At 40.6% G+C, this 12,942-nt stretch overlaps 1 protein-coding gene across 1 annotated transcript; it reads left to right on the plus strand.

Moving 5' to 3' along the window:
- The first annotated feature begins 1,117 nt into the window (after positions 1-1,117).
- Positions 1,118-12,436, plus strand: tnfrsf1b (tumor necrosis factor receptor superfamily, member 1B). Its single transcript, XM_058373561.1, has 9 exons — positions 1,118-1,341; positions 5,911-5,998; positions 6,084-6,206; positions 6,977-7,129; positions 7,665-7,755; positions 8,297-8,535; positions 9,330-9,398; positions 9,793-9,827; positions 10,100-12,436. The coding sequence occupies exons 1-9, from the start codon at positions 1,279-1,281 to the stop codon at positions 10,481-10,483; spliced, it is 1,245 nt and encodes a 414-aa protein (XP_058229544.1). The 5' UTR covers positions 1,118-1,278; the 3' UTR covers positions 10,484-12,436.
- The last annotated feature ends 506 nt before the right edge of the window (positions 12,437-12,942 follow it).

A 12,942-nucleotide genomic window follows, 5' to 3' on the forward strand; every position in this document is an offset into this window, starting at 1 on the left:
GTTAGCTAGCTGGATAGCTGATGCACATGATGTTTGTAATGGCTGTGGAGAATAAAGTGCGGTTCACACCAGACACGTTCCTGAAGCTTTGGTCTGTCAGACAGAGCATTCTTCGTCATTTTAATTATCATGGTGACCATCGAGGTTTGGGACTTGAAGATATCTGTCCTGGGTTTGTGGGTTTTTGTATCTTTTCACTTGTGCACATGAATAATAAAGCCATAAACTCCACACAGACCGCTGTTTCAATTTCTGTACAAAGATGTTTGTTCACAATTTCATTTGGCAATTTTACTAAACTGTTTTAGCTACAAATTTACCCGACCCAAATTCAGTTGTTGCCACAGACCGCTGGCGGATGCGAAACTTGGACACAAAGTTTGGCTATCTTCACGTTTCCGCTGTTTGTTCTACTTCGGATGTGAACCGAAACTTTTATTCTCGTCCTTCTGCATCTGTCAAACGTAAACTAGCTTACGAGCAATAATGTAACCGGCTAGCTTTGTAAGAACCGAAGATGGAGGAGCGTAGGGGCGGGGCTAATTTGCATAAAAATGAATGTATATTTATAACCCTGTGGTTTTGAACGGGGTAAAGCGGTAGAAAACGATTTCAGAAAACTTTTTTAAAATTTTAATCGTTTGATTATTTTCTAAGAAGTGTTTTATATGGATTTTTTTTTAAATATATAAACTATCCATCATACATTTTATAACCTTTTAACATTTTAAGGACAAAGTTTCTGTTCTCAGCAGCTATAAAAGGTCACTCCTTCACCAGACTTTTTTTTTTTTTTTTTGAATAAATTACACAACTAACCAGATTACTCAGAAACCACAAAAAATCTAAACACCTCCGTCCGGCTACACAAAAGTAAAATAAACGTCTCCTTACACAAACACATCACTGTTTGTTTTCCAAAGCGTCTAATAAAAACCTGTCTTTTCTTCTGTCTATAAATCACCATAAAAACTGTAATCCTCCTTTCATTTATATAATATTTCTCTATCTATTTGTTATATTCGTTTCTTTCCTGCTTTGCACAGTGAGCGTTATGCAACCGCACACGTGACTCTGATAAGCACTTTGGTGTTTCCTGATTCTGACCGAAACCAAAAAAGAAGTATAAGAGGAAAAAAATGCGCGTTCACACACACACACACACACACACACACAGACACAGACACGGGGGGGCGGCGATGTCGTGAGCGCGCTTTCGCGTCTCGGTAAAGGTGAGAGCGAGGGTTTTAGTGTCGCGTGGAAAAAAAGGACGGAAAAATGAATCCCTGGCTTCGATACCTCCTCATCCTCGGAGTTCTCGCGTCGCCTGCAGAGTCACAGGTAGGAAAGGTTTTTTTTTTTTATCTGTATTTTAACTTCAGCTGAGTAATTGTTTCGCGGTAAAGACTGATTCATAACGATAGTCGGTGTCAGGTTCGAGACTCCTGCTGGTTTGAGTCTTCAGGAAGAAAGAAGATATCAGGACGTTTGATGAGTGGAGATGTGTGGTTTAATCATACAGCATTACTTTACATTTCATTCTTATAGAAGAAAAAAATCTCACTTTCTCTCTCTCACACAAACACACACACACACACACACATGTACACACCTGTACACAAACCGTGTAACTGCTGTATTTACAGGACAAGCCTGTGTTTCCTCTCCTCTGTGAGATTTAATAATAATCTGAGTCTATTCACTTTTTTGTTCTGTAACAATTTCTCCAGCAGTCTCTTTAAAAGAAATTTAAGCATGAAAGTGTGACTTACATTGTGTAATAACCCACACACAAACCCCGGCTCATCAGACCGGACAGAGAATTTATTTGCAAGTTGTTAAACCAGCAGCACCACTTGGATGAAGCTGTTAAAACGGTTAAACCTTTAATAACCAGGCTTCATTATTCACTCCAGCAAGTGTCTCGTCCGACACCGACCTCACATCCGAGGTGAGGTTCTGCAAGCCTGCACAGAAAAGGCTTTGAAATGGTTCTCACTCATGGTACGTGGTCCTACCAGGAACTTTTATTGCACAAAAAGTCCTGTGTAGTGACTTAAAGTTTCTGTAGATGATAATGTTCTTTTATGGCGCAAAGAAATTTAAGAACCTTTTACTGAATGATTCTTTGTGGAAGAAATGCTTCTGCCGTGGCATCACTGCGAGAAAAAAAAACAAAACCTAGTTTCAGTTTTTCCTGGAGACTTTATTTTTATTTTTATGACTTAGTACTCAGAGCAAAAACATGAAAGAAAGAAGAAAAAAATGAAGGGTAACCACAGAGTGAGGAGAAAGGATAAAGTTCTGGAGAAAGCAAATAATACACTCATGATTTCTAGGTAATTTTCGTCACCTCTTTTTCTGAAGAATAATATAAAAGAATAAAATAAAATTTATCATAATGTAAAAGAATAATATAAAAGAATAAAATAATATTTAGAGAAGAGTGTCAAAGAGAAAGCAGATGAGAATGGTTCTTGAATGTTGATATCAGGGATGCGTTGGAGTGCATTTGTTACTAGACACTAGAGAATCTTCCAGGAATACTTTTGCTTTCAGTGTTAGAGGAACGGACTTCCTTTTCAGATATGGAGACTGTTTAGAAAGCTAGCATCCTTCAAGATTAAAAGAAAAATTGAACAAAACAAACGAAAGCTTCCCAAAAGGCACGTTTCTGTAGGTTCCACCACTGAGACTCTAGAGGATCTTTCCGGAAGAGTTTGTTTTTATTTGACGATTGGTCACTGGTTTATTGTGTAGTTCAGAACTTTCTAAATGAATTCCACCTGGAAGCGGATTTGAAATGGAAACGCTGGGATCTACAGCTCCCAGGTTCTCGTGGAGCAGACAGTGCAACCCAGCGACGCTCACCCACTTTTGGGTTTGAAGTGGAGTGGAATAGCTCTGCTACTGTAATACCTGAGAAATGTGGTTGGTAATATGGTCAAGTTTCCTGTAAGGAAGTGATTGTGCAACATTTCTAGAAGAAGCCTCCAGTTTCAGCGCTTTGAAACAGTCAGAGCTAAAGCATCAGGGTGTGTCTTTACAGGAAATTCATCAACTTCATTGCGGTAAATAGTTACCTCAGGTCATCACACCCGCGTGTCATTTATTATTTTACTATAAACGCGTGACGCCATGTCTGTCGTTTATTGTTTATTCGACATCCTTTAAACAGTTTATATCTATAGTTCCTCCGCTGAGGACGGAAATCCTTAAGCTTCTGTACAGAACACTAAGACACTTTCCCTTACTTAAGTGATAGAAGCCAAGACATTAGAAAGCCATGAACCTATATATATATTAAAAAAATAAATATTAATTATTTAAAAAAAAAACAACAACGAGGAACGCCCTTTATGAGTGTAACTGTTCAGACTGCAAATGGAAAATTATTTTTAAAAATAATCATTTATATTTTGGATTTTTTTGGAAGTTTTGGAGCACATGTTTATGGCATTCTGGCAGCAATAAGGATGCAGAGACATACAGCGATGTTATCATTTTATTCATGTTTTTTACTTCAGGACTCGGTTAAAAATGTTTTCTGGACAGAAGGTGACATGGATTACGGTTTCAGAAAAAGATTTCCTCCAAAGAGAACAAGACTTCTGTTTAATTGTTGATGCCAAAACAAACACACACACACACACACACACATGGAAACACCTGAACCATGAACTTCTTTTTAAAAGAACTAGTGATAAGGTTATCAGTGATGTATTAATGACTTGCTTTAGTCTTTATAAAATAACAGGATACACTGGAGTGGAATGGTCCTCTATTGTTCAGAATTAGGGGTCAGTTTAAAGGCTTAAAATTAAAGAGAGGGGGGGGTCAGGAACTTTACTGTGAGCTTGTAGAACTTGAACGGGTGTGCAAATGTCGAGTCGGAAACCAAGCATGTCTTTGCAGCTCGGCGTTTAACTTTAAGATGAATATCAATGTGTGTGTGTGTGTGTGTGTGTGTGTGGCTCAAAATGCGTCAGCGTGTTTAAGCGCCTGTGTTTTTGCAGTGTTGCGGTTGCTACGTCAATCAGCGCGCCGCAGTTCCGGAAGTCTCAATGTCCTTTCCCAACAGAGCACCTCCCCCCTCCCTCCTGTGCTGTGATCACGGCGCGCGCGCGCGGGGGGGGGGGGGCTGCTGTCTGGAGACAGGTACGGAAATGCATTCCGGAAGTGATCGGCTTTAGAACGTCGCTCGTTTCCCGGCAACACGTTTCTCAGAAAAGGCGTTTTTTGTTTCTGTCTGAATTTTAATGAGCGAAGTTCTATTCTCATACTCTTCAAATTTGCGCAACTGAGCAATAAGGAACTTGTTTAAGTCGTAAAATATCCATCTTTAAGAGGATTTCTTTGTCTATTCCTTGTCTGCTGCTAAGCTACAAATCTGTGAGATGGAATAAATCATCATCATCATCATCATCATCATCATGAAAAGTCTCCTCTTGTTCCACGTCAGTTTCCCACGTCTCGTGTTTTTATTGTTTTATTAAACAGTCACATGGCAGGACATTTCTTTTTGTTTATAGTTGTGAAACGTTTGTGAGATGTTAGTAGTTCCTGTTATCACTTCTCTTACAGCAGCTGCAAACAGTCTTCCCTTCTCCACTCTCTCTTCTTTCCTCGCTCTTGACAAGACCTAAAGAACCTGCAGCTCGTTCCGTTACCGAGAAACCACAAAAGAGAAACCTGAAGATGTCGGAAAACTACCTCAGAACCTCAGATATAGTGCGCCAAAGAGACTGGAGACTCCTTAAGTGAAGGTTAAAAACCAGAACCCGTCACCCTATTGACCATAAGTTGGCCTCATACCCCTCTGTGGTTGATAAACTGCCCTTATCAATGCAACATCATTTCGTCATTAACAAATTTTTCTGCGGTTTAAGAGTAGCTGTGAGTGGAGTGCTGCTTCACCATTTTTCATGAGCTGTGTTATTAAACTTCCCTTTTAATTTTTTTAATTGCTTAAATAGCTGCCTCACTGATTACTCAACAGGTCTGCTGACAATCACACACATTTCCAAGTTGTGTAACAATCCCCACTCGATGGCAATAAAGTCTACTCCATACTTACACTATACTGACAAAAGTTTTGTCAATATTGCTTAATGCTTCAGCTTCATACCAAGACATTTTGGACAATTTCATGCTCTTTGTGGGAACAGTTTGGGGATGACCCCTTCCTGTTCCAACATGACTGCACACCAGTGACCAAAGCAAGGTCCATAAAGACATGGATGAGTGAGTTTGGTGTGGAGGAACTTGACTGTCCTGCACAGAGTCCTGACCTCAACCCCATAGAACACCTTTTGGGATGAATTAGAGCGGAGACTGTGAGCCAGGCCAAAAGTTTTGGGATGTCTGCCTTTACATGCACATGAATGTAATATGGAGTTGTCCCGCCCTTTGTAGCTATAACAGCTTCAACTCTTCTGGGAAGGCTTTCCACAAGGTTTAGGAGTATGTTTATGGGAATTTTTGACTATTCCTTTAGAAGGAGCGCATTTGTGAGGTCAGACACTGATGTTGGACGAGAAGGTCTGGCTCACAGTCTCCACTCTAATTCATCCCCAAACTGTTCCCACAAAGAGCATGAAATTGTCCAAAATGTCTTGGTATGAAGCTGAAGCATTAAGAGTTCCTGTCACTGGAACTAAGGGGCCCGAGTCCAACCCCTGAAAAACAACACCTGAATTCAATGATTTTGAGGGGTGTCCCAATACTTTTGGCTATACAGTGTATTTTAAAGGTTTGAAGGCTTCATGTATAAAAATACCTGTGACAAGGGAAATGGACTTTTCTGCTCTTTAGCTGGGGGCCTGTTCCCTGGTGTCAGTTCCTGGTTGTGGGTCTGTCTGCATGTTAGTGAGAAGTCTCTGGTTCATGCTGGTTTTTTTTCATCTGCAGTCCTATTCGCTGCCGTATAGAACGGATGGAAACTGCCAGAACAGCGAATTCAAGGTCGGCAGCTACTGCTGCAGCAAATGCAGGGCTGGTAAGACGACATCCTGATGTCCTGACGTGTGTTTCTTTCAAAGCTGAAACGTTTTGGTGCTTAGTGTGTGTTAATATCGATACAGGAACCCGAAAGGTGGAAGACTGTACCACCGTGACGGACACTGTGTGCGAGAATTGTCCGGCTGGAATGTATTCCAGCATGAATTATTTCCACAACTGCTTCACCTGCAGCACATGCCCAGAAGGTAAGGAATACTGACCATCATTAGTTGCTTACGCTTACCACCAAACTTTTATCTATTTTGTATGTATTTCTATTTACACCTGCTGTGTCTCAACTCTGATTGGCCAGAAGGTGTGCTACTTGTAATTGGTTATCGGTTCTATAGCAACAGCTCATTCACAGACACTCGATATAATAAATGGATCAAAAACAAACCAGTTATGTAATATATATTTATTATAATACTAATGTAGCGTCTCCGATCCGGTTCCTGATCCCATGTCCTTGAGTTTCTTCTCTCCACACCTTGCCTACATTTGTGCACTAGTGACGTCTCTTGTGAAAAGTGCTCTGTAAAAGGAAATGAATTAAATACTACACATTTTTCCATCATTGCTTAACAGACAGTTCTGTATCTGCTCTGCTGAGACGGCTGTTCGTAATTCTGCACTCGTCAGCTGCTTGCAGTTAAAGAAGCGGTTTTGTAATTGTTTCCTGTCTGTAATAATCGCTTAATTATACAATTCAGTTCAGGGTTTTATTTCTGTAGCACTTTTTACAGGATATGCAAATGATCAGTTTATTCCTGATGAGCAAGCAAGAGGCGAGGGTGGCGAGGAAAAACTCCCTGAGCTGATGCACAGATACTTAAATAAACCTCTGATGCATATTAATATATAATGATTTTTGCCCTGGAAATGAACAGAACTCCTAAGCTCCGCCCACTTTTGCATACAATCCCAGAGAAATTGCCTTTTTTACTGCTGTCTGACGTCTAGACTCTTTTGGCAGACAAAGGTATGGAATACGCCAAGCTGTGCACCCGGGAAAGCGATGCGGAGTGTGTGTGTAAGTCGGGGTGGTACTGCGTTTTAAACGACGAGCCCTGTACCTCTTGTGAAAAGCATACCAAGTGTCCCCCTGGCAAAGGAGCCATATCTCCAGGTAGGAGTTATTTACGTTCTCTGTGTTATTGTACAATACAGGCCTCGATTCTGATTGGTCAGAAGGTTGTTGATTAATTTGCTGTAACTGCGGCTCTGATAGTAGATCAGCTGTCGTTCTGACATGCAGCATGTGTGATCTATACAGTACACAAGGATTTTATGAAAGATGAACAATCATCATCATCACTGTCATCACTACCACCTCCACTATAATTGTTATTATCATCATTACCTCCATAATCATCATCATCATCATTACCTACATAATCATCATCACCATCATTACCATCATTACCTACATAATCATCATTATAACCATCCTCATCACTATCGTCACCACCACCTCCACAATCTTTGTCATTATCATTATAACCATCATCCTCACCACCACCACCATCATCATTATAGCCATCATCACCACCATCATCATAATCCTCGTCATCATCATTATAACCATCACCAACACCATCATCATCATCATCATCCCTACCCCCATGTGTTTGTAAGTCTCCTGGTGTGTTTGCTGTCTGCAGGAACTCCTACAGAGAATGTGAGGTGTGGGAAATGTTCTCTAGGAACGTTCTCTGATGAATTCAGCACTCGGCCGTGCCAGGCCCACACTCGGTAATGATCATAAATTTTGTTTATTTATTGTTTCTCCTACGCTGATTATCACAGAGCTAGCTTATTGTTGTATATAAGAGTTTTGTGTTCTTGCTAGCTTCTTCTGGATTCAAGTACAAAATATAGTAGTTAACCTAACACTAGCTAGCTTAGCTAAAATTTAAGACAAAAACAATATCTTGCTAGTGAATTGGCATTCAGTTTCAGTTAGGTAGCTTGCTAGCAGTCATGATGAGTGGTAAACACTAAAAATTGTGCTCTGTGGCTAGCAAACTTGGTAGCTAGCAGATGGTTGGGGTTAGCCTGATGTTAGGTCGAGAACTTGGGTTTAATTATCTAATTAACGTAAGCTAGCTTGAGAGTTAGCATGGCTACAAAGTATGCGATCAGATCTCTTTAGCCATAAGTCTTGAAAATCATGAAAGCTCATTGGATGAGCCACTTTTACTGAAAGCTCTTTTCTTTTATGACATATTTTCTCTCAGCCTGTGTTTACGCTGGGTTTTGAACACCGGGATCTGACCGGGTTTGTTGTGTCCAGGTGTGAACTGCTGGGCAGGTCGGTTTTGAAGCCCGGTAACGCCACAGCCGACACAGTGTGTGGTCCGGTCCTGCCTACAACCCTGACCCCTGTCGTGACTCCTCGGCGGGCCATCACGACCAGGACGACTTCCTCACCCGCGGAGACGTCTATGAAGCTTTACCCTCAGTCCTCACAGAGCTTGTCCTCTGTCTTCGCCACCCAGTCTCCGGACATCGCCTCCGTGGGATTGTGGATTGGTAAAGCAGGCTTTTATGTAACAGCTGATTCCTGTAGATAGAATGTTCTCTGTGTTTCCCTCAAGGAAGATTGTGTTAGTTTTGGCAATTATTTTATTGTTTTTATAAGATAAGCGGGGGCAGTTCCTGGCAGTCACAGTGTGCAGTGGACTTAATGTGCTTCTTTTTTTGTTCCTCCCTTCCTTACACTATTTCACATTTCCTTCTTCAATTCTCTTCTGTTCTCTGTTCTTCCCCTTCTCTCTCTGTCCCTTTCTCTCTCTCTCTCTCTCTCTCTCTCTCTCTTTTTCTCTGTCTCTTTCTCTCTCTTTCTGTCTCTCTCTGCCCCCTTTCTCTCTCTCTCTGTCACCCTTTCTCTCTCTTTCTCTCCCTCTGCTCTCTCTTTCTTCCTTCCTCTCTGTCTCTCTGTCTCTCTCTCTCAATCTCTCTCTCTGTCGCTCTCTCTCTCTCTCTCTCTCTCTCTCTCTCTCTCTTTCTCTCTATTTCTCTATCTCTCTCCCTCTCTTTTTTCCTCTTTATTTCTCTCTCTGTCTGTCCCTTTCTCTCTCTATCTCTCTCTCTCTCACTCTCTCTCTCTCTTTCTCTGTCTCTCTGTGCCCCCTTTCTCTCTCTCTCTCTCTGTTCCCCTTTCTCTCTCTTTCTCTCCCTCTGCTCTCTCTTTCTTCCTTCCTCTCTGTCTCTCGCTCTCAATCTCGCTCCATATCTCTCTCTCTCTTTCTCTCTCTGTCTGTCCCCTTTCTTCTCTCTTTCCTGCTGTCTCTGTTTATATCTCTCTCCCTATCTTGCACCGTCAGGTCTGCCTGTCATGCTGTTGCTGGTGGTTTCGATGATTTCCGCAGTTATCTGTATTCGTCACAGGAAAGGTAACGTGTGCAAGATTCTGTATGTGAGGCACGTTAGACTCGGCCTAGCTCAGTGTACAGTGCTGACTTTTTCATTTTTTGAGCTTTATCATCTACCCTGACTCTGATGTAATATACCCTGTGAGCCATGAGCCATGATCCTGCTAGATATCCGTTCTTTTCATGTGCTTCACGGCTGGCATTTACATACCGGAATGTTACCGGATTTCTCACACATGATTTTTACAGGAAAGAATATTGCTATAGAATATAAATATAGCTAAAGCACTGTATTGCTAATTTTTTGTATTTTAGTCAGTCTGTTTTTTTTAAATGAATATCAGTACAAAAATTGCAAGATTTTATAATATAATGTTTTCTAAAGTTTTTTTTTTCCCGCCCATTTTCTCTGCAGCTATGTTTAAACCTGCGGTCCATGATGTCGTGGAAGTAAGTATCTGAACGTGAATGTATGATACAGGGATGTCTGAAAAGTCTCACTGGTTTCAGACTTTTTGGACGTCCTGTAGATTAAACCCCAGCTCTAACTGCGTCAGCATGCTAATGATTAGCTTGTAATGAATAACATGGTGTGATTCAGGAACAAACTGCGAATGAGACAGTTGAGACACATCATCATCATCATCATTGTGTTCCTGTAGTTGTGTAAATGGTAGTACCCACAACGCTTAGGCTTTAACCTCCATCTCTCTTGTTTTTAGGCTGGCTCGTGTAATAACTCAGCCCCTCTATGTAGCCAGACAGAAAACCAGGGACTCTTAGCGGATAACAGCAGCAGCAGTGACCCGTCCACGTCGTTGTCCTCCGACAGCCACAGCCAGGGTACTGGAGTGAGCCAGGACTGCCTCCACGTGGAGCAGCCGAGCGTCTCCAGCCCCGTCGTTAACGTCAGCTTCACGGCCACCATCAACTGCCAGGTGAACCCGGCTACAGGCTACTGCTCCGTTCCCATCAGCCCCTGTGTGCACCTTCCGGAGCCCGAGTTTCCTCTTTCTCAAGAAGAAGAGCTGTGCGTGTCCTGTGAGCAAGAGGACAGCAAAGACGCCATACAGTCAGTACAAGAGAGTGGGATGACTAAGTACTGAAGACGAGGGGGAAATCCGCTGGCTCTCGTTTTGCACGTTAGCACTGAACGTTTCATCTCAGGCTGAGTGTGTGTGTGTGTGTGTGTGTGTGTGTGTGGTGGGGTTTGGTGCTACAGTGGATCATCATGCGACATCACTAGTCATGTGTAGATTTTTATTTCACACACAAACCCCGTTTTAGAGTCCACTAGACAACAGCAAAGGCGCAAACGCACCCACACACTTACCATCAAAACACACGTTTATGAATATGCAAATTAAAACCCTACACACATCCACCAACACACTTCCCCTCATACACTGGCACTGAACAGCAGACAAGGGGCCAAGGGCTAAGGGGAAATCCCCCTGGAATGAAATTCGCCCAAGACCTGTGTGGAGGAAAAAAAATATTAAAAAAGGTCACGGGTCATCCTGCTGGGGTTCATTTGCATGTTGTAACCTGATAGGCTTTTAGGTTTTGTGATGCAATAAATCATTTGCATACGGAATCTACACTGTGACTCCAACCAAAATTTTGCCTGAAGTGTGTTAAAAATAAATGTAAAAAAAGCGTACTGGACTTTTAACACAGAATTATAAGATTGTGTTTGCGCGGGTTTGCTACGGGTGTCCTGCAGGTAGGTGGACCGCACTGCTGAACTGTCCCTGAGTGTGTGAAGTGGGAGTTCAGACCTGCCACACAGCTTACAGACTGTTTGGAGGACTGGATATGTGTTGTGCAGCTACAATCAGATCTCAGGGCAGAACTCTTTGAACAATCACACCATTCTTTCGCTTGGTTCTCGCTGTGGAAGACTCGACTGTTCTTCCTCCTTCCTTCCTGTTCTTTTTAAAGCAACAACGTTTTGCCCAGACAATTCAAAAGAAATGCATGTGCCCGTTGTCTCTTATAGCAAATGTCAAGTCACAAGTGGGCAAGGTGCACTTTACCCCACACATTTGCTCTGAGGAAGTCTTGCACTGTATATAGACCAGAAAACGGAAACATCACAGCATGTAGATCACCGGGGCCCCCTAGTGGTGATTAGGATATAATGCCTGTAGATAGGGTCTTGTCTTTATTATTTTATAATGTTGAATGTAATCTTTCCTCTCTAATGTGATTTAACATAGAGATCCTAGAAATATTTAACCTTTTAAACTTCACGTCATTTCTGTTGGTTTGAGTGTAAATTTGTTTTTTTTTTTGAATAAATAACTGAACAGTAAAACATTTATATATATTTTTTTTATTTTTGGAAAATATTTTTTTAATATTTTTATATATTATTAATTTTGAAAAATATTATTTTATATATATTTTTATATATTATTATTTCATGTAGTATTATTTTATATATTTTTATATATCGATATTTCTTTTCATATTCTTTATATAGTATTATATATGCAAATGTTTTCAAAACTATTCAAACTATTCACATTTCAGCTTGTGTCACATATGGCTTTATTATTATTATTATCATTATTAATGTCTGACCTGCTGCTAATGTTGTCTGCTAATAATTTCAGCGACTAACAGCTAATAACTGTATTTATGTCCTTTGCATCACTCGAGGCTGTATGTTGGATCATATGGCACTGTCCGTTTCCTCCGAATTCTTACGCTGAACTTAAACCTGGTCTTTAACCCTAAATGTTATCACTTATTGATGTTGTCTGGTGTTTCTTACTTGCATTAGTGAACATGTGAACAAACAGATAGAGAGAGAGAGAGAGAGAGAGAGAGAGAGAAAGAAAGAGAGCGAAACCAGATCTGGGAGATCTGTCTTTTTTCACTGAGTCAGATCATTTGGCTCAGCTCAATAAAAGAGTCAACTCTTTTAACTCACGAATCTTTTCAATCTCATACCAGCGATTCTTTTTGTGTGTGTGTTTGTTTTGTCACTGAAGTGGTGTTATTTCTTTTATTCTTTTAACACAATAAATTCACTTTGCATTGCATTTTAATAGCTGTTAAATCACTGAGTCAGATCACTTGATTCAACTGAACTATACGAATCGACTCACAAGCTTTGCAACGTTAAAGCCGGCGATACTAATTGAAATTTTTATTTATTTTGCCCAAACATGGTTTCATTCGTTCTGTTAAGTAAAAAAGAAGAAATGTAGTTTGTAACAAAAGTAAATAATTGTTAAATTAGACACAAACCATAAGATTCGGTACATTAATGTGTTATTGTGTCTGAGATTCTCGGGTGTCGTATGTGAGTACACTGTAAAAAAAAAAAAATCTCGTAAAAAAACGGTCAAATCACTGGCAGCAGCGGCGGCCAAACAAAAACCGTAAAATTAAAGGAAAATACGTCCATTCAAATAAAGTGCAAAAACAATCATTTTACATACATTTTTCTTAAATATTTTACAGAAAAACACTGTAATTTTACGGATTTTTCCTTTATTATTATATGACATCAAATTGACGCCAAAAAATTATGTCACAAAACAAGTCAAAA

The sequence above is a fragment of the Hemibagrus wyckioides genome, linkage group LG21 (genome assembly GCF_019097595.1).
Source record: "Hemibagrus wyckioides isolate EC202008001 linkage group LG21, SWU_Hwy_1.0, whole genome shotgun sequence".
NCBI classification, from domain to species: domain Eukaryota; kingdom Metazoa; phylum Chordata; class Actinopteri; order Siluriformes; family Bagridae; genus Hemibagrus; species Hemibagrus wyckioides.

What these genes read in the sequence shown, in the direction of transcription:
- tnfrsf1b (XM_058373561.1), top strand. Translation starts at nt 1,279, where the DNA reads ATGAATCCCTGGCTTCGATACCTCCTCATCCTCGGAGTTCTCGCGTCG. An exon ending in CCGTGCCAGGCCCACACTCG is followed by an intron (nt 7,756 to 8,296) that starts GTAATGATCATA and finishes TGTTGTGTCCAG; the next exon opens with GTGTGAACTGCTGGGCAGGT. An exon ending in CGGTCCATGATGTCGTGGAA is followed by an intron (nt 9,828 to 10,099) that starts GTAAGTATCTGA and finishes TCTTGTTTTTAG; the next exon opens with GCTGGCTCGTGTAATAACTC.